Below are 23406 nucleotides of genomic sequence, written 5' to 3'. Positions count from 1 at the left end.
AGACTGCTGGAATAATGGCTAACAAGTACTCTGAACATCATACTTGATAAGCCCGCCCAAAGGGATAACAGGAATGTTGTACGTGCAGATGTCATGATAAACGTTGATGAGTAAGATGCCCCCGCACAGGTAACACTCATGTCGCTAATGACGCAGGTAATAATACGCTTGCACCGTTTTAAAGAAAATGGAGAAGATGGAAAACGAGAATAAGGCAATCCGTGACCAAATGAATGAATACCATGAGAGGGTTGACAAAATACCAGGCGCCCCAAAGTTGTTGCCAAAATGCGACGTTGGTCGATTCATCGAGCAACCATACAGTGAAGAAGCGGTCCCCTACGCCATTCCAAAGATCTTCAAAATGCCGCCCTACTTAAAGATATATGATGGTACTACCGATCGAGAAGTTCATATCATCCACTACGTCATAGCCGTAAAAGGTAACGATCTTTCAAAAGAGTAGGTACCATCAGTGCTTTTGAAAAAGTTTGGTGAAACCCTAACATGGGGAGCCTTGACATTGTACTCTCAACTATCGGCATGCTCGATAGCAACGTTCGAGGAAATGACAGACAAATTTGCCACCGCCCATGCAGGATCCAAAAAGGCAGAAGCTAAGGTAAATGATATATTTGTCGTAAGACAGATGCACGGTGAGGGACTTAGGGACTTCTTAGCTCGGTTCAATAGAGTGAGAATGATTTTGCCGAATGTGTCAGAAGGAATGGCAGTAGCAGCCTTCCAAAACAGATTAAACAGAAACGGGTCGAGAGTGACCAGAAAATTGCTAAGCAGGCTCATGAAATACCCTCCAACTACTTGGGAAGAAATCCATAACGCCTACTGTGCCGAGGTACGAGCCGACGAGGACAACCTTAACAGTCCGACCCAACGGTTGACGTCACTTCAAACTAAAGCAAGGAAAGATCGTCCCAACGACAGTCGAAGAGATCAGTTGGGGCCCCGCCTCGGGCAAGAAAGGCATCAGCCTTGCATCAGGATGTCTTCCCCGCCTCCATCGCGGCACACGGATGCTCCTCCTCGACATACAGCACCATATCGACACGAGAAAGGTATGCCTTCACTCCTATCTGCTCACAATTTTTGTGTTTCTCCTTCAGAAATAGTGTACGCACTAGAGAAACTCGGTCCAAAGGTGCAATAGCCACAAAAGATGAGGTCGAACCCCAGAACTCAGAAGTCGAGCGCTTTTTGCGAAGTTCACCAAGAAAGGGGTCACAAAGTCGAAGATTGCATAGGACTGCGATAGGAGGTAGTGCGAATGCTAGGCCAGGGACACCTGAAAGAGTTGGTGAGTGATCGAGGGCGGGTTAACTTCGCCCGCAGACGCGAATAGCCTCAAGGACCTCCAAAACTGCCTTCTCCCACTTGTACTATACAGATGATCATCGGCGAGGGCGATGGCGCAACAATCAATCATGTCAAGTTCACCACCACACATAAACTCAAACGATCAATCGCCCATGAACAATATGATGAACTCGAAGATAGTATCATTTTCGATAAGTCAGATGCCAACAGTTTGTCTTTCCCTCACTATGATGCTCTTGTTATCACTTTACGTATTGCAGATACTGATGTAAAAATAATAATGGTAGATGATGTATTATCCATCCTCGAGTCCTCGTATAGATGAGACTCGAAGACAAAATAATACCGCACTGCATAACGCTAACAGGTTTTAATAATGCAATTGAACGGACTTCTGGAGAAATAGTGCTACCCATCCTAGCCGGAGGAGTCACCCTGGAAACGACGTTTCACGTCATGAACCAGGAAACAATCTACAACGCCATCATAGGGCGCCCATAGATACACGCTATGCGAGCGGTCCCTTCCAGTCTCTATCAAGTGATCAAGTTTCCTACCCCATGGGGAGTATTCAGCATTCGAGGCGAGCACCGCACCGCACAAGAGTGATACTACATGGCCCAAGATTGCGCCCACACCCAACAACTCAAAGGGGAAAATGCAGAAGCATAGCAATCAGCGATGTCGGGAGCCAGACTTGACATATGGACAGACGTTATCAAGGACCCCGACATCGTGGAAGCATCCGGGTCAACGATAGAAAATATTGATCTCGTCCTACTAGACAGCAATGACAGCACAAAAAAGGCTTATAAGCTTGTGGAACCAAGTAAGTTTCATAAGTTCTTGACTGACAATGCCGATCTATTTGCCTTCTCCCATGCAGATATGCCATGTATGTATCCCAAAGGATATCGCCACACACAAGCTAAATGTCGACCCCCTATACCCGCCAGTATAGAAAATAAGAAGGAAGTTCAAAGTCGCGATCAACGAATCCGTCAGCGAAGAAGTCGATAAGCTGCTCGCAAATGGCTCCGTCCGAGAGTCAAAATACCCTCAGTGGGTCGCCAATGTGGTCATGGTGAAAAAGAAAAAATGGAAAGTGGCGGATGTGTGTGGATTTCATGGACCTAAACAAGGCATATACAAAAGATTCTTTCCACTGCCACAGATCGACCAGCTCAACGACGCAACAGAAGGACATGAGTTACTAAGCTTCTTGGATGCCTACTCGGGTTACAACCAGATCCTCATGGAAGAAGAAGACTAGAAGAAAACCACTTTCATCACTTACCAAGGAACGTACTGCTATAAGGTTATACCATTCGGACTAAAGAATGTAGGGGCGACGTATCAGAGATTGGTCACCAAAATTTTCAAAAACCAACTCAATAAAATGATAGAAGTTTACATCGACGATATGTTGGTTAAGTCGAAAAGGAAAGAAGATCATATCGATCATCTGAAGGAAGCCTTCGACATATTAAGACGGTACAGCATGAAACTGAACCCCGAAAAATGCGCCTTCAACGTAAGCTCGGGAAAGTTCTCGGTTTCCTGGTATCACAAAGAGGCATTGAGGTCAACCCAGAACAGATTAAAGCCATCGAAGGAATACCCAAAACATTGACCAGCAAAAAGTAGGTACAAAAATTGATGGGATGGATAGCCACCCTGTCGAGGTTCATCTCACGGTCATCAGATAGATGCCATAGATTCTTTAATGTATTAAGGAAAGACAATGGACTTTAGTGGAATTCAGAATGTGTCGATGCCCTAAGGAAACTGAAAGCATACTTGTCTTCACCACCCTTACTCGCCAAGGCAGATCCAAGTGAGTGCCTCCTAGTCTACCTAGCTGTATCCGAAGTCGCGATAAGTGTAGTTCAAGTTCGAGAAAACAAAGGTACGCAATCTCCAATTTACTATATCAGCAAAACATTAATTGACGCTGAAACAAGGTACCCCCCCCCCCCTAAAAAACTGGCTCTAGCATTAGTCATAGCTTCGAAAGCTTAGACCATACTTTTAGTGCCACCCCATAAAGGTGGTGACAACCTTTCCTCTTAGAAGTATCCAGCACAAACCCGAATTATCGTGTAGGTTGGCCAAATGGGCCATAGAGTTGAGCGAGCACGATATAATATATTAGCCGCGAACCGCAATAAAGTCGCAAGTGCTCAACGATTTCGTCGCCAACTTCAGTGCAGAGATACTGCCCGAAGTCAAGCAAGAAGCGCTTCGCACTTCATCTGAACGACCCTACCTCTGGGTCCTCTACACCAACGGTATGTCCAACGTGTCAGGATCGGGACTGGGACTCGTACTCGAAGTCCTGACGGGCGAAGTCATTCGCTAATCTATATGATGCCCTGAAATGACTAACAATGAGGCCGAGTATGAGGCCGTAATTGCAGGACTGAAATTGGCCCTCAAGTATGGTGCTCGGCGAATCATCCTCCGCTGCGACTCTCAACTTGTTGTAAACCAAGTTACTAGGACTTTCCAGATTAAGGAGTAGAGGTTGCAGAAATACCAGACTGAAATCCACAAGCTACTGCCAGAATACGATGAATGCCGACTCGACCAAATACCCCGAGCAAAAAATATCGAAGCAGACGGTCTTGCCAAGCTGGCAGCAGCAACTAAAAACATTACCAAGGAGAACGTGGTCACCCTCCTCCACTCATCAATAGACCAAGTCGAGGTACATTCTATAAATTTAACTTGGACTGGCGTAACTGCATCATATCATATCTGCAGGAAGGAACACTCCCACAAGATAAAAAAGAAGCCAAAAAGCTCTGAATACAAGCGGCCAGATATAACCTCATAAACCACGACCTTTACAAAAGGACGTTCGGCGGACCGTTAGCCAAATACCTTGGACCAATCATACAAGGCGTGTTCTCGAAGAGGTACACGAAGGCCACTGTGGTGCCCATATAGGCAACCAGGCCCTCATTAGGTGTCTTATTCGTGCAGGATACTACTGGCCCACTATAAAAAAAAGGCCACGGAGTATGTCAAGAAATGTGAGCAATGCCAGAAATACGCCCCTATGATACACCAGGCGGGGGAACTCCTGCATTCCGTCACTTCTCCACGGCCGTTTATAAAATGGAGGATGGACATCATTGGACCCCTCCCAGCAAGGCAAGGTAAGATATGCTTCCTTTTGGTTTTAACTGACTACTTTTCTAAATGGGTGGAAGCAGGTGCGTTCGCTCAAATACGCGAACAAGAAGTCATCACGTTCATCTGGAAAAACATTATATGCCGCTTTGGCATCCCCAAAGAAATCAGTTGCGACAACGAACCCCAGTTTATCAGGAAAAAGACGACTGAGTTCTTCGAAAAATGGCACATCAAGCGGATACTCTCCACATCATATCACCCCACCGGCAACGGTCAAGAGGAATCCTCTAATAAAACAATATTGAACATATTAAAGAAAAATCTCGAAGACGCCAAAGGGCTATGGCCTGAGCTGCTACTAGAGGTGTATGGGCCTACCGCATAACGCCAAAAACCAGCACGGGTGAGATGCTGTATTCACTGTTCTACGGCACTGATGTAGTCATACCCGTTGAGGTCATAGAACCTAGCCTGAGATACTCCAATGAGAGTGGACCAAGCAACGATGAGAGCAGATTACAAGACTTGGATGAGGTCGAAGAACGAAGGGATATGGCACACATAAGGATAGTATCCCAAAAACAACAAGCAGAAAGGTACTATAACAAGAAGGCCAAAGTACGACCATTCAGAGTCGGGGACTACGTGCTAAAAGCCAAAACACAAGCGGCGAAAGACCCGAATGAAGGGAAATTGGGAACAAACTGGGACGGTCTATATAAAATCACAGCAGCAGCAAGCAAAAGAGCGTTCCAATTAGAAACAATAGAAGGAAAACTACTACAAAATAACTGGATTGTCGCCCATCTCATGTACTTCCACTTTCGAAAAGAGACGCCGCCCAAGTCTTACTCTTTTTCCCTCGCCCGGGTTTTATCCCAATCGGGTTTTCTCGGGGAGGTTTTTAATGAGGCGACAAGGGGGATATCTCGAGGTTCGAAGTATTGTTCATTGCCCCGCCTACTGATTACATCTCCAGACCGAGCAATGAAGGGACTAGATATAAAGAACCTCCATTATATGTACTAAATCTACATGTATCGCCATTGTACGAGCAAAGTCGACATGTATCTCCAACATGAATAAAATCACTCCATTATGTACATAAAATCAACATGCATCTCTAATGTATGAATAAAACCGGCATCTACGACACTCCAACAATTAAAATAGAACGTCACCCTCATGACGGGATACTACTTCGGCACCAGCTCGAAAGTAACATTCCAATGGCCAAGGCCATCAAAGAAAAGAGTTTGACTTCATTCGAACCACGACAGGATATTACTTCGGCACCAGCTCGAAAGTAACATACCAATGGCCAAGACCATCAAAGAAAAAAGTTCAACTTCATTCGAACCACGACGGGATACTACTTCAGCACCATCTCGAAAGTAATATCCAAATGGACAAGGCCATCAAAGAAAAGAGTTTGACTTCATTCGAACCACGACGGGATACTACTTCGGCACCAGATCAAAAGTAACATCCCAATGGACAAGGCCATCAAAAAAAAATAGTTCGACTTCACTCGAACCACGGCGGGATACTACTTCGGCACCAGCTCGAAAATAATATCCCTATGGCCAAGGCCGTTGCTGACGAAAAGAGTTCAACTAAACTCACAACCCAACAGGTTTAACATTTCAACAAAGATCTGGAGTAACATGACTGCGGCAAAAGTCATCGTCAAACAAACCAGAGAAAGGGAACAACAACTAAGAGGTACACGACTAAAAAAAATTTTATTACAGCAAACATATTACAAATATTTGTTTTTACAAAAGGCTCAGAAATGCCCTCGTAAAAATTGCGAAGAAAAAAGTAAATACAATCGAAAACTACGCTACATCATTCCCTGTGGCATACACCTCCTCGTACCAAGAATCGGAGGCAAGTTTGTCCGCATCACCAGAACTAATATCATCCCTGCCGGGCGTGATAGGGTCATACCCATATGCCTCACGAGCTGCACGGGCCTTGTCACGCACATCCCGAAGCTCCACCTCAGATGCCCTCCCGTCGGCATAGAGAGCCTTGTACACATTAAGTCGGGCTTCAGCGTGAACCCACAACTCATAAAAATGGCGAGGCACGGCAGGATCAGCCGAAGCATGGGATGTAGAGGGCTGCAACTGACGATGCACGCCCTCCGTTTTCAAATAAACTACTTGCTCATTTAATGCGGACAACTCTGCCTCCAAACCTTGAATACGCCCCTCAATCCGCTACCATAAGCGTAGACGCCTCCAACTCCTTAACCCGCTCCAACCTACAAACACGGAGGGCGTCTTCAAAAGTCGTTGCCTCCGATACGGCAGGTGCCTTATCCCTTTCAGCTGGGCCAAACTATCAGCAGTTGCGCTCAATTCACTCTTAAGGTCAATGACCTATGCTGCCTTCATGTTCAGTTCAACGGTTAAATTGGCCACCTTCGCTTGGAGGTCGGCATTTTCAGCCACCACTCCCTTATTTAGCTCAAGCTCATTTTCCCTGACCTTAAGGGCTACCTCAAGCTCACTACAACGGGTGATGGCCTTCATAAGGTCCTCGTCTTGCTCTTTCAATTCCTCGACCTTACGCGCCAACTTATCCTCCATCTGCTTAAGCCCATTGCAGAACAACTAAAATTTGCGATCTTGAGTGAAAATGTCGGCCATCGCACGATGCTTGGTGTGATATTCTTGATACTTAGAGGAAATCTTCCCATAGATGGTCGTCCTCCTCCTTTCCCGACACTCACTCTTTATCTCTGTGATGAGGGTCTAATATGAAAAACCAAGTTAAAACAAAGATATGGGCCAAGAATAGTAAAACAGATCCAACGATGAAAAGAAAAGAAAGGCACTCACCCGAAGAGCCATGCCGAAAATGCTCCGTGACAACTCTGCATCACTCATCGATCTACGTGCCTCACTCTCAGGAACAGCACATAAAGGGACAAAAGCGGGTGCCACCTAATCACAGTTCGACAGCAAGTCATAGTCCCCAGGAACGACTATGTGTCGATCATAACCCTCCATTCTGACCTCTACATGAGTGTGATTCTCCAAGAACTCACGTACATCCCCTGGGTCGACGTTCGAGACCGAGCTGTCTCCCTCGACGCATAAACCCCCTCCGACAGTAGATGATATGCCACCCTCAACAGAGCGCACAGATCCCCCTCTTTGGTAAACCCCTTCTGTTTGGGGAGACCTCCCCGCCAAGATGGCATCAGCTATAAACACGGGCACCGGTGCCGTCTTCGATGCACCCATTCCACTCTTACCAGTATCAATAGTCGCGCCTTTCCCAAGCTCCACCCTCCTTTTTTTTCTCAACGAAGATTTGTCCCCATTAGAGGACTCATCCACGAGGTGATGGACCGGTAAATAAGAGATCTTTTCCCTCACAACCATATCCCGGGAGGAGTCTCTCACCTGTACCGGTTGAGCACGACCCTCTCAGATGGTCTCATCCAAAGTGAATTGCATTCCTGCGGAGGCGATGGCCTAGCAAAATGCAGGGACTGGGGCCCTCCACCTAGAAGCTCCACGACTTGTCATCACAAAGAGCCGTATCAGTAGACAATGGAAAACAGTCGAATAATGGTACAGAGGAAGACACTTACCGGATGAGACCTTCGGACCAAAGCGTTTCACAAAAGCGGGCCAATCCCGAGTCTCCACTGTATGAAGCAGCAAACGGGCTACCCAATCTCTTATACCGGCGATGGGATGGGGTGGACGCCCCATAGCTGCAAAAGAGAGCCGCAAATAAACACTAAGATAGGCATAAAAAAGAGGAGTAAATAATTTACGACACCTACGATTCTCATTCCACCGCTCCGGGAATCTAGCAGGGTCCGACACAATGTGTTCAGTTCTGACAAAGAAATACTTATGCCAAAACTTGCGACTCGCTCGGTCGTTAGTTCTGACCACTAGTCCTTTGGTTCCACGGTACCTCAGATGCACCATAGTACCCCTGTGAAAGTTAGGAGAAAATAGGTGCAGGAGGTGGTGAACGGTAACTTCGCACTCCGCAAACTTCGCGTATTTTGTCAATACCAGAAGTATTTTGTACGTGTACAGAGAAAGCTGCGCCGGGCAAACCTAATAAAATTGACAGAATTCTTCTGCTAATTGGAGAAGGGGAAGGAATGTATCATAAAGGGGTATTTGTAAAAAGCACAATACCCCGGTCTATAGACCTTCACGAAGTCCCTTCCCGCTGGAACCATCTCAATGAGGGGGAATGTTGTATTTAGTGCGGAGGGCATCGATATGGATCTGCTCAGTTTCAGATACTACCGAAGCGGGAGTAGGAGTAGGTTCTTTGAGAAAGTCAATTCGAGACATGGGGTGTCTCGGCAGTAACTCTTCCACGGTGGGAAAACTATCCCCTTTCTCCACCGTCTTGTCCTTACCACTAGAAGGGAGCTCCATGGACAGCGGGGTGGCGTCAGAAATCCCCTAACGAGATCGATATGTTCTAGTCATATCTATGGCGGGATATATGTTGATAAAACAGAAAAAACTAAGAACAACGAATGGAGGAGAGAAAGCAAAGAAATCGCTAGAGCAAAAGCGGAAGGGATGAGAAGGAATAACCAAAGAAGAAACAACCAAGAGTTTTTGAAAAAAAACAAACCCTCTACCTATTTATAGGATTGGGTGGCGCCAGAATCGAAGCGGAAGGCTGCAAAATGGCACAAAAATCGAAGCAACAAACCATCAGCCTCTGTCTCAGAAATACGCATAATGATGATGCACGTGGAGGTGACGTCATTTTCCGATAAGACACACCACCCAGGATATCGTTGAGCACGCTAACCTTCCGTTGTTAGCCAAACCATTATGATTCGTAAGCCAAATTTCTCCACAAATGTGGGCGATGTCCGCTTATCGAGGATGCATCAAGCCGTAACCTCGACAAGTGGATGGTCTAACTGTATAGGTCCAAATTTGGACGACCACGGCCACTGACGATTACGACAAGGGATGAGGCCCTTACGATGCAGTGTCCTTTGGTCGTTGTAGAAAGCAACGACCGGCAGCGATTAGAAAGTGCACGACATTTGTAGTAGTGCAGGCGCAACGGGAGGCAGTAGGAATATACTTTCGAATATTCTTTATGTTACACCTTTTAGGGTACAAGAGGGGATTGTCCCTATAAATAGAGAGAGAAGACTTTGTAAAAGGGGAGACGAAAAAGACATTTGCTTATTACAATTCAGGAATCCACACGTCATTTTTGATCTTGGTCAATATCATCCATTACAACATTTCTCTACATTCGAAGTTATTGTATTTACGCTCAATCGTTTGGTTTCGACATATTAAGAAGCATTATTGACTTTGTTCATCCCTTGCATCCTCTGATCTAAATTTTATTATGCTTAGCTGAGATTTACCTCTTCATCTTCATTAGTTGATTTAATAAAAAAGGTTTCAACATTTTTTGGTCAAATATTGTTGATCTTAGATAATAGAACCATATTCAAGAAGTTAATAACTTGATATCAAATAGTTTTTGATGTTCTAATATACTTGTTGAAACACTTGGAACTTGAGGGGGAAAAAGGAAAAAAAAGAATGCGCAATATAGTTTTATTCAACTGTACTCTTCAACTCTTGTTTTTTATAGAAAAAATAAAAGTTTTTTCTTTCTAAAGAGAAGACTATAACTTATTCATGACTTAACTTTTTTTTGCAGAAACCAAGAAAGAGAATATAAGAATGTGGTACCCTTTTCTGATGAGAAAGATAAAAAATAATACTTTGACAATTGAAGATACCAAAAAATTGATTCTAAAAGTTTATTACACGTTTTAATGAGAAATGTAAAAGGAGAATAATAATATAGGTACCCCACTAATGATGTCAATCGTAAAATTTAAATAATGAAAAGTTTTATATTCGCGACAAGGATTTAGGGGGAGTGATTCTCTTTCTCCATTTGCTCAAACGGTTACATCAATACTAAATTAAAAGTTATCTTTACCTTTTATAAAATATTTTACTTTTTTATTTTAAAATACCCAATATATTTAGACCCCACCTATAAAGATTGTTGTGAGATGTATATGATCCAACTTATTTTAATTAGATGTATTGGGTTCGAGTCCTGTGGTTAAAAAAATCCTGTTAAAATGTGTTCTCTCTTTTACCAGGCCTTACGCGGTACAAATCTTGATTAGTCGTGATCTCAATACAATACGAATACAAAACAAAAAGAAAAATTTGGGGGGGGGGGGGGCTTTGCTTTATTGGCTTGACCCTTGAGTCGTCCCTGGGAAAAACTTTACGAGACAAATAATATGGATAGAAGATGAATATTAGCTACTTGGAATATGTTCAAGACCACCATTGATGGCTTCACATTGCAAGCTACCATTTTTAATTGTCGGTAGAGGATGGTGGTCATGCATGAACTGATGTAGACGCCTAATGAAAGGCTGAATACATACGGAGACACTTAAAGTTGGCACGATCTTTTATTTAGACACCTGAACTTAAGAGAGTTCCTATTGAGCACTTTTACTACCCGAAACTTATTCCAATTGAGCACTTATTTTACAATCAGCCAAACTTACAAAGTTTGTGCAATGCACTCGCTGATGACGTGGCGAATGACGAATAAAAAAATGACATATATTATTTTGAGTAAAAAAAAGAAAAAACTATGTTAAATCTATTTAATAAACAAAATAAAACTAACATTCTAAAAAAGAAAAGAAAAGCTTAATTTACACCCAACCGAGAAAGAAAACATTTAAAAAAACTAAAAAAGAAAAGAAAAGCTTAATTTACACCCAACCAAGAAAGAAAACATTTTAAAAAACTGAGAATTGGTGTTCTGGAAATCAGTGGTCTTGGTGTTCTTCACTTTTTTCATGTGTGTTCTTGTTCCAAGCACGATTTTAATCCAAATTTTTAAGAGAAACTCCTCCAAATTTGTTATAACTTCAGCTAAAGATTCCCCATGACGACCCGAAGACAACCCCAATATTAATTTCCCAAACTTTCATCAAATCAAGTAACCCATTTTAAACCTTCAAGCTTTTTAAAGACCCCTTTAATGGTGTTTAGGGTTTAATCAATGGGTCTCCAACCCAGCGACCCATCTCTGCTTCTCCTTTTGCTTCTTCTTCTTCTTCTTTTTCTTCTTCATTTTAGTCTTAGTTCTCTGCTTCTACTTCTTCATTTCAGTTCTGGCGGCAGGGTTAGGCTTCTTCTTCTTCACTTTATCCTTTTCGTTTTCTTCCAATAAAAAATACTCACCTTTTCGTTTTCGGCTGAATTTGAATCTGGTATGGGATTCAAAAGAATAAGAGGAAAATGAGTCGGAGAAGATGACGGAAAGTGGAGGAGGCAACGGTGGAGGACATAAAGAAAAAGAAAGAAATAAAAAAACAAAAAAAATCTATTTTTTGGGCTTTTCACGTGCCCATATTGGGTGAAACTCAATTTACGTGCCAACTCAGCAAGAAGTGTTTAATTGGAACAAAGTTCATGTAACGTACGTGCTCAATAGGAACTCTCTTAAGTTCCGGTGTCTAAATGAAAGATCGTACCAACTTTAAGTGTCTCTGTATATATTACGTCCCTAATGAAACTACTGTGACTAACTTTTTAAAAAATAAGATGACCCATGACCACTATTAATGAACATAACTCAATAGTAAAACTAAACTTTATTATGATGTTAAAGCACTACCGATTTTTTTCTATTTGCTATAAAATCAATAGGTGCAACTATTGGATACAGTTGCTATCAATTGAGACCAGAATTTCCTCTTACTTTTAGGTTCAATTTTCTCCGGATTTTTGTCCATATTTGCAATTTACTTAATACTCAAGTTGCTTGAAGCAAGTATGCTCTCATTTCATACTTCTAGGGGCACATCTCTCTCATGGGTAATTGGACGATTGCGGCGCGAGGATTGCCTTCTTCTCAACTCTTTACGAGCTAGAAGAAGTGTAATCATATATATACTCAACAAATGAGCTTTCCTCCTCCAATATGGGACGACGTTCCTTTGTTAAGCCTAATTATTTGGGATTCAAACCGACATGATAATCCCTCAAAAAAGTCCTAACAATATAGCTCAGCTATTTAAGCCCCACAAAATTTGCAGCAATGACAAAATCTAAAAGGTAACTAGCTGTCTTTCAGCATTACCTGTAAATGAATTGTAAATATACTCACTCGGTGTCCAAAGAGCCACATACATCCATGGAACAGGTAAATTACTAAGCTGTTCTTTCATGCAATTACACGATCTTCATAGTTAAAGCACAAGATACTCTAGCACAACAAAGATCCGTCTCTCATGCAACTTGTTCCAATCAAAGTTTCTTGCACCTATACTAGCTAGCTTTGGATATGAATCAAAACAGAACACAAGAGAAGTTATGTAATCCACATCCTAGTCTTTGCCTGCATTTTCTTGATTTCATGTGCGTTTGCTAGTGACACCAGAAAAGCACAGAGCACAAAATGAATTGTTACTGTGGCATAAAGTTCATACTAGGTTTGGATACAAAAGGAGAGACCAAAGATTGACATGTAACTTTGATGCACATTAACAGGCCGGCAAGAAACTCCCGTCATCAGAAAGTTTCTAATCTCAACTCTTGAATCACGTCATTTTGATTTCCTGGAATCCAAATGATGCTCATGCAGACTTTAGCTGAGGCTCAAATTTGTAAATTGCTTTTCACAAATCAAAGAGAAAAACTTTGTGGCCGTATTTTGTACATCAGGAATCTGTTCTTCGTTCAACAGAACCTTCAGATACACTCTCAGAGGCCGGTTTTACTGTCAAAGGCAAATCCACTATCGTGCTTGGAGGAGCAAAATACATATGTAGGGACATCATGCAGATAATTATACCCAAAAAGAGCTGCAAATAGAAAAATTAAGAATAGAATAAACACTACGAAGAAACTGACAATGACACAGTAAACACATGTTTATGAAATATAAGGGCAAATAGCAAACTTTCTGGAGCCTACCTGTACTGTTGGCTTGAAATCGAAGAGGAGCACTGATAATACCATTGTCAGGAGCATCGCCATAGATGTGGCATACACCTGAAAAATAATAGGTAACAATCTTATTATTCAGATAGAGGAGCAAAAGGAAGAGTAAAGGAGCAATCATTCAGAGAGAGCAAAACAAAAATATTCCCAGTAAACATGATATCACATAGTTATAGCAAAGCTATCATTCCGAAAAGCTCCAGAAGTCACCAAGATAGAAAGGTAAAAGAACTGATACACACTTTACCACACAAAATCACTAAACCTGCATATCATCAACTAGCTATCTCTATACATTGAAGTATGGCCAGTTGAACAAGAAATAACACTTCATCTCTTGTTCAGTACACAGGATCTGCAAACAACCACGTGTATGAAATTTATTTCCTTTTCTTTTCTCCTTTTCTTTTCGGCAACATTGCGCCTGGATGCATTACTTAAGATGCTCTAACCACAGTCTTTATGGGTTTTTTTGAACAGTTCAACAGTTGTCTTTCTTCCTATATAAGTTCCATCTGATTGAGAAACTACAAATGTGTTCCGCCACCACTCCCTTCCCCTTGGCCTCTCTCAATTACTAAGCAGAGATGCCATCCAAAATAACTCATCAGCTTTCTCATCCCCTGGATAATTTATTTGAGAACCATCAGGAATCTATAAATTCTTTAAAGTTATTGAGTAGGATTTGTAACTCTTAGTTTACAAGAACATGACAATTGCCATGAAAATCAAGGGGAATTAAATAGAACTTTTTTTTATTACAATATGTATATTCGGAAACTTTTTAAATAGAATTTTATTTGATATGTAACTACAGTTCATAACAAACTTATCAAAGATGATCAGGATCGTTTAAAAATGGAACAGAAAGCAAAAGCATCTAATTTGGGAAGACAAGATACCTTTACAATATTGTCAGCATACTTCATCAACCATGAAACCAAAAGGCCAGTGGTTCCAAGATTTAACACTACCAACCATGTGGTCATGTTATATCCATTGAAAAGGCGCTGCCACCAAGGCCCTTCCTCAAACCCACTTCTAAAATCATCCATAAGAAGTCGCCCCATGTTGAATATTGAACCAAATCTGAAAGTCCAATGCACTATTTCAAATTAACTGACCGATTTCAAGGGCCTGTACTACTAGAATGCAATATGATCACATAACAGGACTCAATCAGTATCTGAAGAGTAACAAAATTTCTTCCATAAGGTCACATGAAACCTTCTACTTTCGAGTTCTAACATATGTATGAGAGAATGAGCTCAATTGGATTCAATAACCGAACCAGTATATGTCGCTTGGTCAGAAAGAACTCACGTGTATAATTGGACATTCTGCCAATACAAGCTGTCATTATTCTTCTTCATCAAGAATTCAGTATAAACGCCAGCCAATGCCGAAAGACAAGCAGAGAGTGCACCAAACAAATATCCTTGAATGGGTGATGAAAAGAGTGAGTCACAAGAAGCCTCTCCACAGCCTTTCACCTGTGTTGAAAACCAGGCAAGTGCAGAACAATTATTAATACTCCCTCAATCCTATTTTATAGCACGGTATTTGACTGGACATGAGATTTTAATTTGACTTATACGCTATATTAGTAATAATGAAAGTAAATATTAAGTAAATGGTTAACAGAAAACATCACATCAAAGTTGTGAAAATTGTTCAGAAAAGGAATAGGGTCAAACATTTTGAGACATCTCAAAATGGGAAGAATGTCACATAATTGGTATGGAGAATATCACTTTATTTCTTTGAAACGGTGACAAAAGAGGCAATATTCTGATATCTACTTTTCTTATATATCACATACTTGAAGATAAGTTAACTGGAGTAGACATTAGATTAAGCTTGAACTAAATATAGACAGGTAATACAAAAAAGATCCAGTCTTCAAAGTTGATTGATTGCCTGAGAAAAACAGTAGAGAGGTCATTAGCATATATTAAGCGCAAAGAACCTTCTCCAAAGATATCTCATAGAGTGACGCAAATTTGTCCAGAACAAACAATACTGGTACATCCATAATAGCATGTAGAATCAAATCTGCGGGTAATTCACTGACAATCTTAATCCCATTACTGAATCAATAATTCTTTATACTCGCAGCAGAATTTCAATATGAGCAATCACTGAGCAGTAACCATTTTTCACGATGAAGAACAGGTTATGCTTGAAATTAACATAACAGCTGGAATACAGGACTTCAGTTTGGCATGCCGGTTCCAACACTATACATGATTAAGTTTCAGGTATAGGTTTCAGGTAAGGTTTCTAAAAGAATTCTTTTATGCATGACATGGTTTTACACACCCAAATCATAATGCTTAGACAATAGGCAAACTGATTCCATAATCACCTGGCTTGTGGTTGTTCCAACAGCCAAAAGTACAATTGCCATCCACTGCAAGTTCGTAAGTTTCCTCTTCAGAAACAGCCTAAAATATGAAGGATAATTCTCTAATTTACTTTCCAAGTTCAATGCAAGAAAAAAGGAATTGATGCTGAATGAAAAGAAGTGAAATAAAGTTAGGGAAACAAGGCAAAAGAGTCAGCACCAAGCACCTGAACAATATTCCCGTAGTAACAATCTTTAAGTTACCCATTATTTGATAAGTCGATGTATCTACATATGTCAATGTAGCAAACTGCACATTGTTGTGGATGAGATAAATGATAGATGGAATCGGGTATAAACGAACACTCTTCCAATCCATCGTCATCTTAGGAGGCGGTGAGTTTTGCATCTCTCTCCAAAGAAAGACACTAGATACTAGAAGCTGCAGGTTGACAAATGAATGAAGGAGGAAAATCTCAGAGAAAATCCTCAAATCGAGAAGTAACTATCATGCAGAAAGGACTACTACACAGCACATAGCCCCATTCAATGCCCTCTCCAAAAGTAGATATACAGTCAAACTGGATCTTCCATACATACATACACATATATATGTATGTATATATGTATGAATGTACGTAAAGTAGGATCGTCCATATATTTTTAAGAGATTTCTCTAATTAGTGATGAATACGAGGAGTCCTTAAGAAAAAATTGGGGACATATATATAGTTCATTTCATTAAGCTGAAGATTAAGAGAGGAACTTTCTACATCAAGTGCATCCAAAAGTGAGGTGATGGAAATCCTTGACAGCTTTTCATTCTAGTATTTTATATGAAGACAGAACATAATGGAAAGCACGACATTAAATTAGTAAATTGTAAAGGAACAAAACATGATAGTACAGCTGGTAGAAGAAGAATGAGGATCTAATTTAAAGCTTGATTTCTACTTCTGGATAAGTTTTACTTGAAATCTATAGCAAAAAAGAGAATTCCTCAAATCCTATTCATTCTAGTACCCGCCTCTTAAACAAAAAAAAGCTAATTCTAAGAAATGATACCTTGAAAACTTCAGCTAGAAAAGGAACAGTAGCATAATCATATTTGTATCCTCCATTACTTTGAGATAACGTCGTCAAAATTCCCTGTCACATGATGCATAATTCAAACATTAATCAACAAATCCAAAATTATCAACCTACATGTATCTAATTTTCAATTAATCGATCCTTGATATGTAATCAAACCACTACTTATCACTTATACAATAATATCTAAACTAAAATGCGGAATGCTTACAGAAAATTTCATTAATCGGCGCAATACATTTCCTGATGAAAAGTGAACTTGATTTTACTCTTTTAAATAGTATCCTAAGCAATTTTACACTCAAATTCATGAGCTAATCTTCTAGCTGTTAGTAAAAAACACAGATCAGATATGAAACTTCGAGGAAGCAGAAAATGGAGAGTGGAATTAGGAGAAACCTGAGAGCTGGTGAGAACGGTCAGAAGCGAAGCGACGACGTACCACCGCATATCGCCGGAGATTCGCTACCTGCCTTTTCCCGGCGAAATGTGAATCGGAAACTCTGCTCTCCGTTCAGCTTTCTTCTTTGAGGAGTTTTCTGAAATTACGAACACACTGTCACAGTGCCACTGGGTATTTCCGAGTGTTTTTTGGAAAAAGAAAAAAAAACAAGGAAATCTAATGTGAAAAGGAAAGAATTCGGTCCTTGATACATGTATGCGTATAAGCTGTAAAATAAATTAGCACTTTATCAGTTCAGATGTGTGTAAGCTGTTCGAATATCATACATTAAAAAGAATCAACATTTCATTAGTCCATCCATGAAATTTTTACTTTTCCTATCTTCCTATCTATGTAAATGTAAATGTAAATGTTGAAGAAATCATGTGGTTAACTTTCGTATAGAATTTTCTTCTTTTGGTTGGTAAATGCCAGTGTTGTTTCACGCATTTTTTCCTGTTTCATTTTGTTGGTATCAAATATTGTAGGCATTAAAACTATACAATATATGACTGGTTAGAAAATTAAAAATAAGATATTTATTAAGATAGTAGTTCTTCTTTGTATTATTACATGGTTTAATGTTTAGAATTGGTATGGGTGGATCCACCTCGTAAGCAACGGTTACAAAACTATTTACTTTCGAGTTTTGTGTACTCGAATTATATAAATACTAAACAATTAATCGATTATATATCAATCTCAAATAAGCTGAAATCTACGTGAATCATTCATATGATTCCATTCTACTCAGAGGAACTAACTATATATTTATTTTTTTCTGAAATACTTACTTATATTGAGTTATGCCTATTGTCACAATATTGAGTTGGGAGCAGTGAGACTCCTCGACCCCCTTGTCCCCAAACTTAAAATCCTACCTATACCTTTCTATCCTTTGGGAGATATCGTTAAAATGTCACTGGAATCAGGGGCCGAGCTAGAGTATTGGGATTAGGTTCGGCTGAACCTAATAATTTTAGTTCGAATTTTGTATGTGTCTTAAAATTTTATTAAATATGTATAAATTAATAATATAAAACCCAGTAACTTTAAACGATTAAAATCTCGAACTCATAAGCTTAAAATTTTGGTTCCGCCTTAATTAGAATGCATTAATTTTATGTGTCTTAAAATTACCTATCACCCCCCACCCACCCCCCACCCCCACAAACACACACAACCAACTTCCCCTCCTCCTTTTTATTTTTTTATTTCTCTCGGTATCCTAGTACGGTTGTTGTTATTATCTTTGAGCTTGCAACGAAACAAACTTCTTTTTAGATGAATAGCCGTGTCCAAAAGTTCAAAGATTATGGAAGGCCAAATACATAGACAAACCATTAAATTTGGCCCAATTTTTCATTTGGCATTTTAACTCAGTCTTGTTCTATTTTGGTCTTCCAACCCCATTCTTTTGTTCCACTTTAACACAAAAATTTTTATCCTAGGTAAAATGCAACGCGTGCAAATACCTAGCTGTGCTACCCCCACCCCATTGCCCCCCCCCCCCAATTTTTTTTACCTAGCCGTGCAAATACCTAACTGTGAGCACGTGATTTTTGCCTCACATGAATTACTCCAAAAGAATTCTCAAATTGGGCCTTTTCTTTAATTATGTGTTATTCTAGGAATTACTATGCAATTTTCTTGATTGTTTGCATATTTAATTTTAAATTAAAAATACCAAAATATAGCATATGCACTTAGGATTTGATTTTACATTTTTGGTTAATTTAGTAAAATGTTATTTTTACAAAAAGATGAAAAATGCACAAAAAATAACGTACTTTACATTTTTAAAATGTTTAATGTCAAATTGTGTGATTGTTTTATTTTTAGTATTTAATTACTTGTGATAAATATTATTTGAAGTGGATTATTATTTTAAGTCAATTTTGGTTTTATAATTTGAGTTGGGATTTTGGTTTTAATTTTTTAGACAATTTAGGAAGAAAATAATTAATAAAAGAAAAGGAAATCGAAATTGGGCCAAAATTAATTTAAATCCTCAAGGCCCAAATCCTTACAGCCCAATTCAAACACCCATGTACCCAGTCCAACCCGACCCAGTCCCCAACCCTAAACCAAACGGCCCCGTTTTGTTAAGCGACTCAATCGGGACCGTTGGTTTCCATCCATCCAACGGTCCAGATTAAGTCTTTGATTTTAATATGTCACACCTCCCATACCCTTAAACCCGTCTCCATTCCCAAATCCCCCCCCCCTATTCCAATCGTCTCTTTAGAGACCGGAAATCCCTCCCCCAAAACCCTAGCCGCCGCCGGCCTGCTCCACCGCCCAAAACCCGGCGGCCGGTACTCCAATGGCCACCAAATTCACACCCCAACTTCCCCTCGACCTCCCCAACCTAACCCCTCTAACCATCACCCTCGAATCATGGCCGACTGCTTCGAATCTCAGATCGAAGACAAGACCTCGAACCTTAAACTTACCCAATCAGTCCCAAATTAACACCATACCACCACTAGACCTCCTTCGTCCCTAATCCAACACTATTTTCCTTCGAATCAAGTTGGATTCCTTCGAATTTGAAATCGATTGGACGAAACCTAAAAGAACCAACCCAGGGGATCGATATGTAGTAAAAAACTAAGGTCGTAATCGACCTTAGTCGCGTGTTCTCAATCGAGAACACTCGATTAAGGTCCATTTCGGCTTCAAAATCAAGTTGAAGCCTCGAGTAGGACGAATTCGAATGGTCTGAAATTCCAAGGTATTTCTTTTCATTTATTCTTTTTCGTTTGTTGTCTTCTGATTAATTTTCGTTGTAATTCGTCTTTTGTCAATTATTTTCTTCCTCCTCTTTCGGACCCTTTTCTTGGTCCAGTTTGCTTTGTTGATTAGCATATGTTATAAATTGTTGAATCGATTAAATAGTTTCGTCCATTAGTCCGTTTTCTTGTAGCTAATTCATGTTTGTAGTTAGTTGTTCTCTTCAAGTTATTTGACGTTGGTTGTTTTATTTTCTGATCCGTATATTCTCAACTTCAGGGGTTCATTGTTAGTTTTGAGTTTTGCTACCTGAATCAGTAGGTTTTTTAATTCGTATTCGTTTTTGAAGTGAGTTACAATCAATCGAAACTTAAGGTAGAGATTCAAGGGGGCTTTAATTTGAAAAGTTGAACTGAGGCCTGAGGGTAACATGACAACATGGATTGTCAAGGCAATTTTTAATTTAGAAAACCATGCTACCCATAACTAGGGGAATAAAATAATGAAATTGGGATGTAATGGGGTAACTGACACTTCTGTCTTGGTTTTTTTGAGTGGGAAAATCAGAGGGGGTGATAGGAGGAAATATTTTCTTAATAGTTAAATGCTTTTAGAAGTTGGAAAGTAGATAACATGGGGGGTAATGATAAAAAGTTAAAAGGGTACACATAGTAAGGGAATATACAAGTTGTAAAGAAAAGCCTGAATAAAAAAAGGGAGTAAGTTTGATCTTTAAATATAACACATAGAGAGGAGAAGAAAGAAAAAAAAGGGCGGAGAGAGCGGTATACACTCTATATACACTTTGGATACACTAGATATACAGGGGCAGAATTCATTTTGGAGAGAGTAAAAGGATAGAACCAAATTTTCTGAAATATTGAGAGCGGAAGAACACCAGAGAGAGTTCAAATCTAGAAAGAGAAAACAAAGAGAGATTTCCGGACTATTTTTCTTCTCCATTTTTACTGGCTTTCTCCGTGTTGCTGGGATTTCTGGATTGAGGTGTTGAAGCTACTATGTTGGGCTTTCTGCTGCTGTATTTTGCTGTTTGCTGTTGTTGATTGCTTACCCCATTTTTCTGTTCTACATACTAGGTACATGTCCTGAAACTCGATGTATGTAAATATCCAGTTGAAAATGAATGAAGTGGAGGCCTATTGTTGTTGAAGTGGAGGCCTATTGTTGATTTACTGCTTTCATTATACTGTGATAATCGTACTGATGGACTGTTAATCATAAGTTTGTGCATTTGAACCTTTAAGTGTGTGTTAGATATTCAGAAATGCATATGAGTTTAGTTGAGTATTCGTTGTAATAATTCCATGCTGGACTAACAGAATAGTTTCTATTAGTTTAGTTAATTTCCGGTTTTCTTAGATCTGTATAAATGGTGTTTTCAAGCTGTGATTAATTAGGCTGTAGACTGTTAAAGTAGTGTGATACTTCTTCTGATCATGGGAGCTTTATATTTAGTAGTGATGATGCGAGTTAATCTATAATTCTGAGTTTGAGTGGTTGTGTGTGGGTTCGAAATCAGAAAGTTAAAAATAGATATGAGATATGTAATTCGTAAGGTTAATTTAGGCAATCCATTTTCGTCCAGCATCCTTAATTCTGGAGTTTCAACTCTCATATGTGGTCACGTTAGTGTTTAATCAAAGTTCATGAGTCAGCATTTTAATAAAAATGAGTCATAGTAGGGAATTTGAAATTTGAACTAGTATGCACCATGTTTGAAATTGTGATCATAGGCAGTTTACGTGGGTCATGAAATCTGAAATCAGTTGCTTTCCAACTCATGTTTAATGTTGCATTGAATTTATTTTACTGGCTAGTTAATTTTAGTAGTAGATTCATCAGATTTGTGTTCTTAATTAAATTGAAATTCCATTTAGTGTAAAAGACAGGGCTTAACAGGCTAGTCCCTAAACGTTTGGGCCTCAGGATAATTGATGCACGGCCCAGGCCAGTTGTGGCCCCTTTCTCATTTAGGCTTGGGCCAAGATCTGTTTTGACCGATTTTATGGTGTATATCTAGTTTTAAATTCCCTCAGTTGGGCTCACATCGGAGCCCAATGGTCGGATGTTGGTGCAAAAATATTACTTAGTTTGCATCAGTCCAGTAACAAATTAATTAGGGCCTTTCTTTTATTTTAGAGACAAATTAAGTAGAAAACTATAGATTGCTCTAGGTTTGCACTTTAAAAAATAAAACGGGATGAGCCTCGCTAAACAAAACACATAAATTGCGGGGCCCACAATAATTGTATATATTAAAATACTTAGATTTCGGGACGGGTCGTTTAGCGAATTTCACGGCCTTCCCCAAAATAATAACGCGTTAGTCTCTTCAGGCGCGTATTTTAATAACATTACCTCCCTAAACTCGGGTGCACATTTATGTGACCCAAATCCAAATCCCAACGATAATAAAGTATGTCCAAAAATCACGGGTGCATTTATGTGACGTGGTTCAAGACTTGTTTTAATGACATTGCAATTTTCTTTAAAAAATGAATAAAAGCGGTTAAGGTTAAAATTTGCACATAGGTTCATAATTGTTAAAATCAGATAATTTAAGCCAAATGTAACAGTTGAGCGACCGTGCTAAAACCACTGAACTCGGGAATGCCTAACACCTTCTCCCGGGTTAACAGAATTCCTTACTCAGATTTCTGGTTCGCGGACTGTAATACAGAGTCAATCTTTTCCTCGATTCGGGATTCAACCGGTGACTTGGGACACCATAAATCTCCCAAGTGGCGACTCTAAATCTTTAATAATAAATCCCGTTTCGATTGTCCTTTAATTGGAAAAACTCTCTTATGCCCTTGCGGGTGTAGGTAAAAAGGTAGGTGTGACAATAACTACGGGTTCAACTGAACCCATAACTTTCGACGCGGAGTAAAAATTATATGTAATTTTTTTTTTTAAAATTGCAAAATAATAGATATGAACCCATAACTTTAAAAATATAATGGGTTCAATGTTAAAAATATTAAAATTGAATCTATAGGATTTAAATTCTGGATCCGCCTATGCGTTAAGAGTATAAAATTTGGCTTAAAAAATGACTCTCACGTGCCTACAAGGGTGAGGCAAATCAAACATGGAATCTAGTTAGCTTTTGTGTTAAAGTGGAATAAAAAAAATGGAGTTGAAGGGCTAAAATGGAGCAAGACTGAATTGAAGTGCCAAAATGAAAAATTGGGGAAGTTTGTATTTTGGAAAGAGGCGATATAGAAAATGATAGTACCTTTCACATATTACAAACTCGA

The 23406-nt window shown here is 39.7% G+C and overlaps 1 protein-coding gene across 1 annotated transcript; it reads right to left on the bottom strand.

Annotated features, from left to right (window-relative positions):
• Positions 1–12607: 12607 nt before the first annotated feature.
• Positions 12608–17554, bottom strand: LOC104223453 (CMP-sialic acid transporter 1). Its single transcript, XM_009774904.2, has 8 exons — positions 17347–17554; positions 16921–17004; positions 16083–16297; positions 15877–15955; positions 14832–15001; positions 14411–14597; positions 13482–13559; positions 12608–13369 (listed from the first exon to the last, which is right to left on the bottom strand). Exons 1-8 carry the CDS (start codon positions 17395–17397, stop codon positions 13226–13228), a joined length of 1008 nt encoding a protein of 335 aa, XP_009773206.1. The 5' UTR covers positions 17398–17554; the 3' UTR covers positions 12608–13225.
• Between the last annotated feature and the right edge of the window lie 5852 nt (positions 17555–23406).

This window comes from Nicotiana sylvestris, chromosome 1, assembly GCF_000393655.2.
Source record: "Nicotiana sylvestris chromosome 1, ASM39365v2, whole genome shotgun sequence".
NCBI lineage: Eukaryota > Viridiplantae > Streptophyta > Magnoliopsida > Solanales > Solanaceae > Nicotiana > Nicotiana sylvestris.
The sequence above is the reverse complement of the archived record's forward strand: the minus strand, read 5'-3'. Positions and strand labels throughout refer to the sequence as shown.

Coding starts and splice junctions, on each gene's coding strand:
- LOC104223453 (XM_009774904.2), bottom strand. CDS start 17,397: ATGCGGTGGTACGTCGTCGCTTCGCTTCTGACCGTTCTCACCAGCTCT. Junction 16,298..16,920: donor TTCTAGCTGAAGTTTTCAAG/GTATCATTTCTT, acceptor GTCAACCTGCAG/CTTCTAGTATCTAGTGTCTT. Junction 15,956..16,082: donor ACTACGGGAATATTGTTCAG/GTGCTTGGTGCT, acceptor TTCATATTTTAG/GCTGTTTCTGAAGAGGAAAC.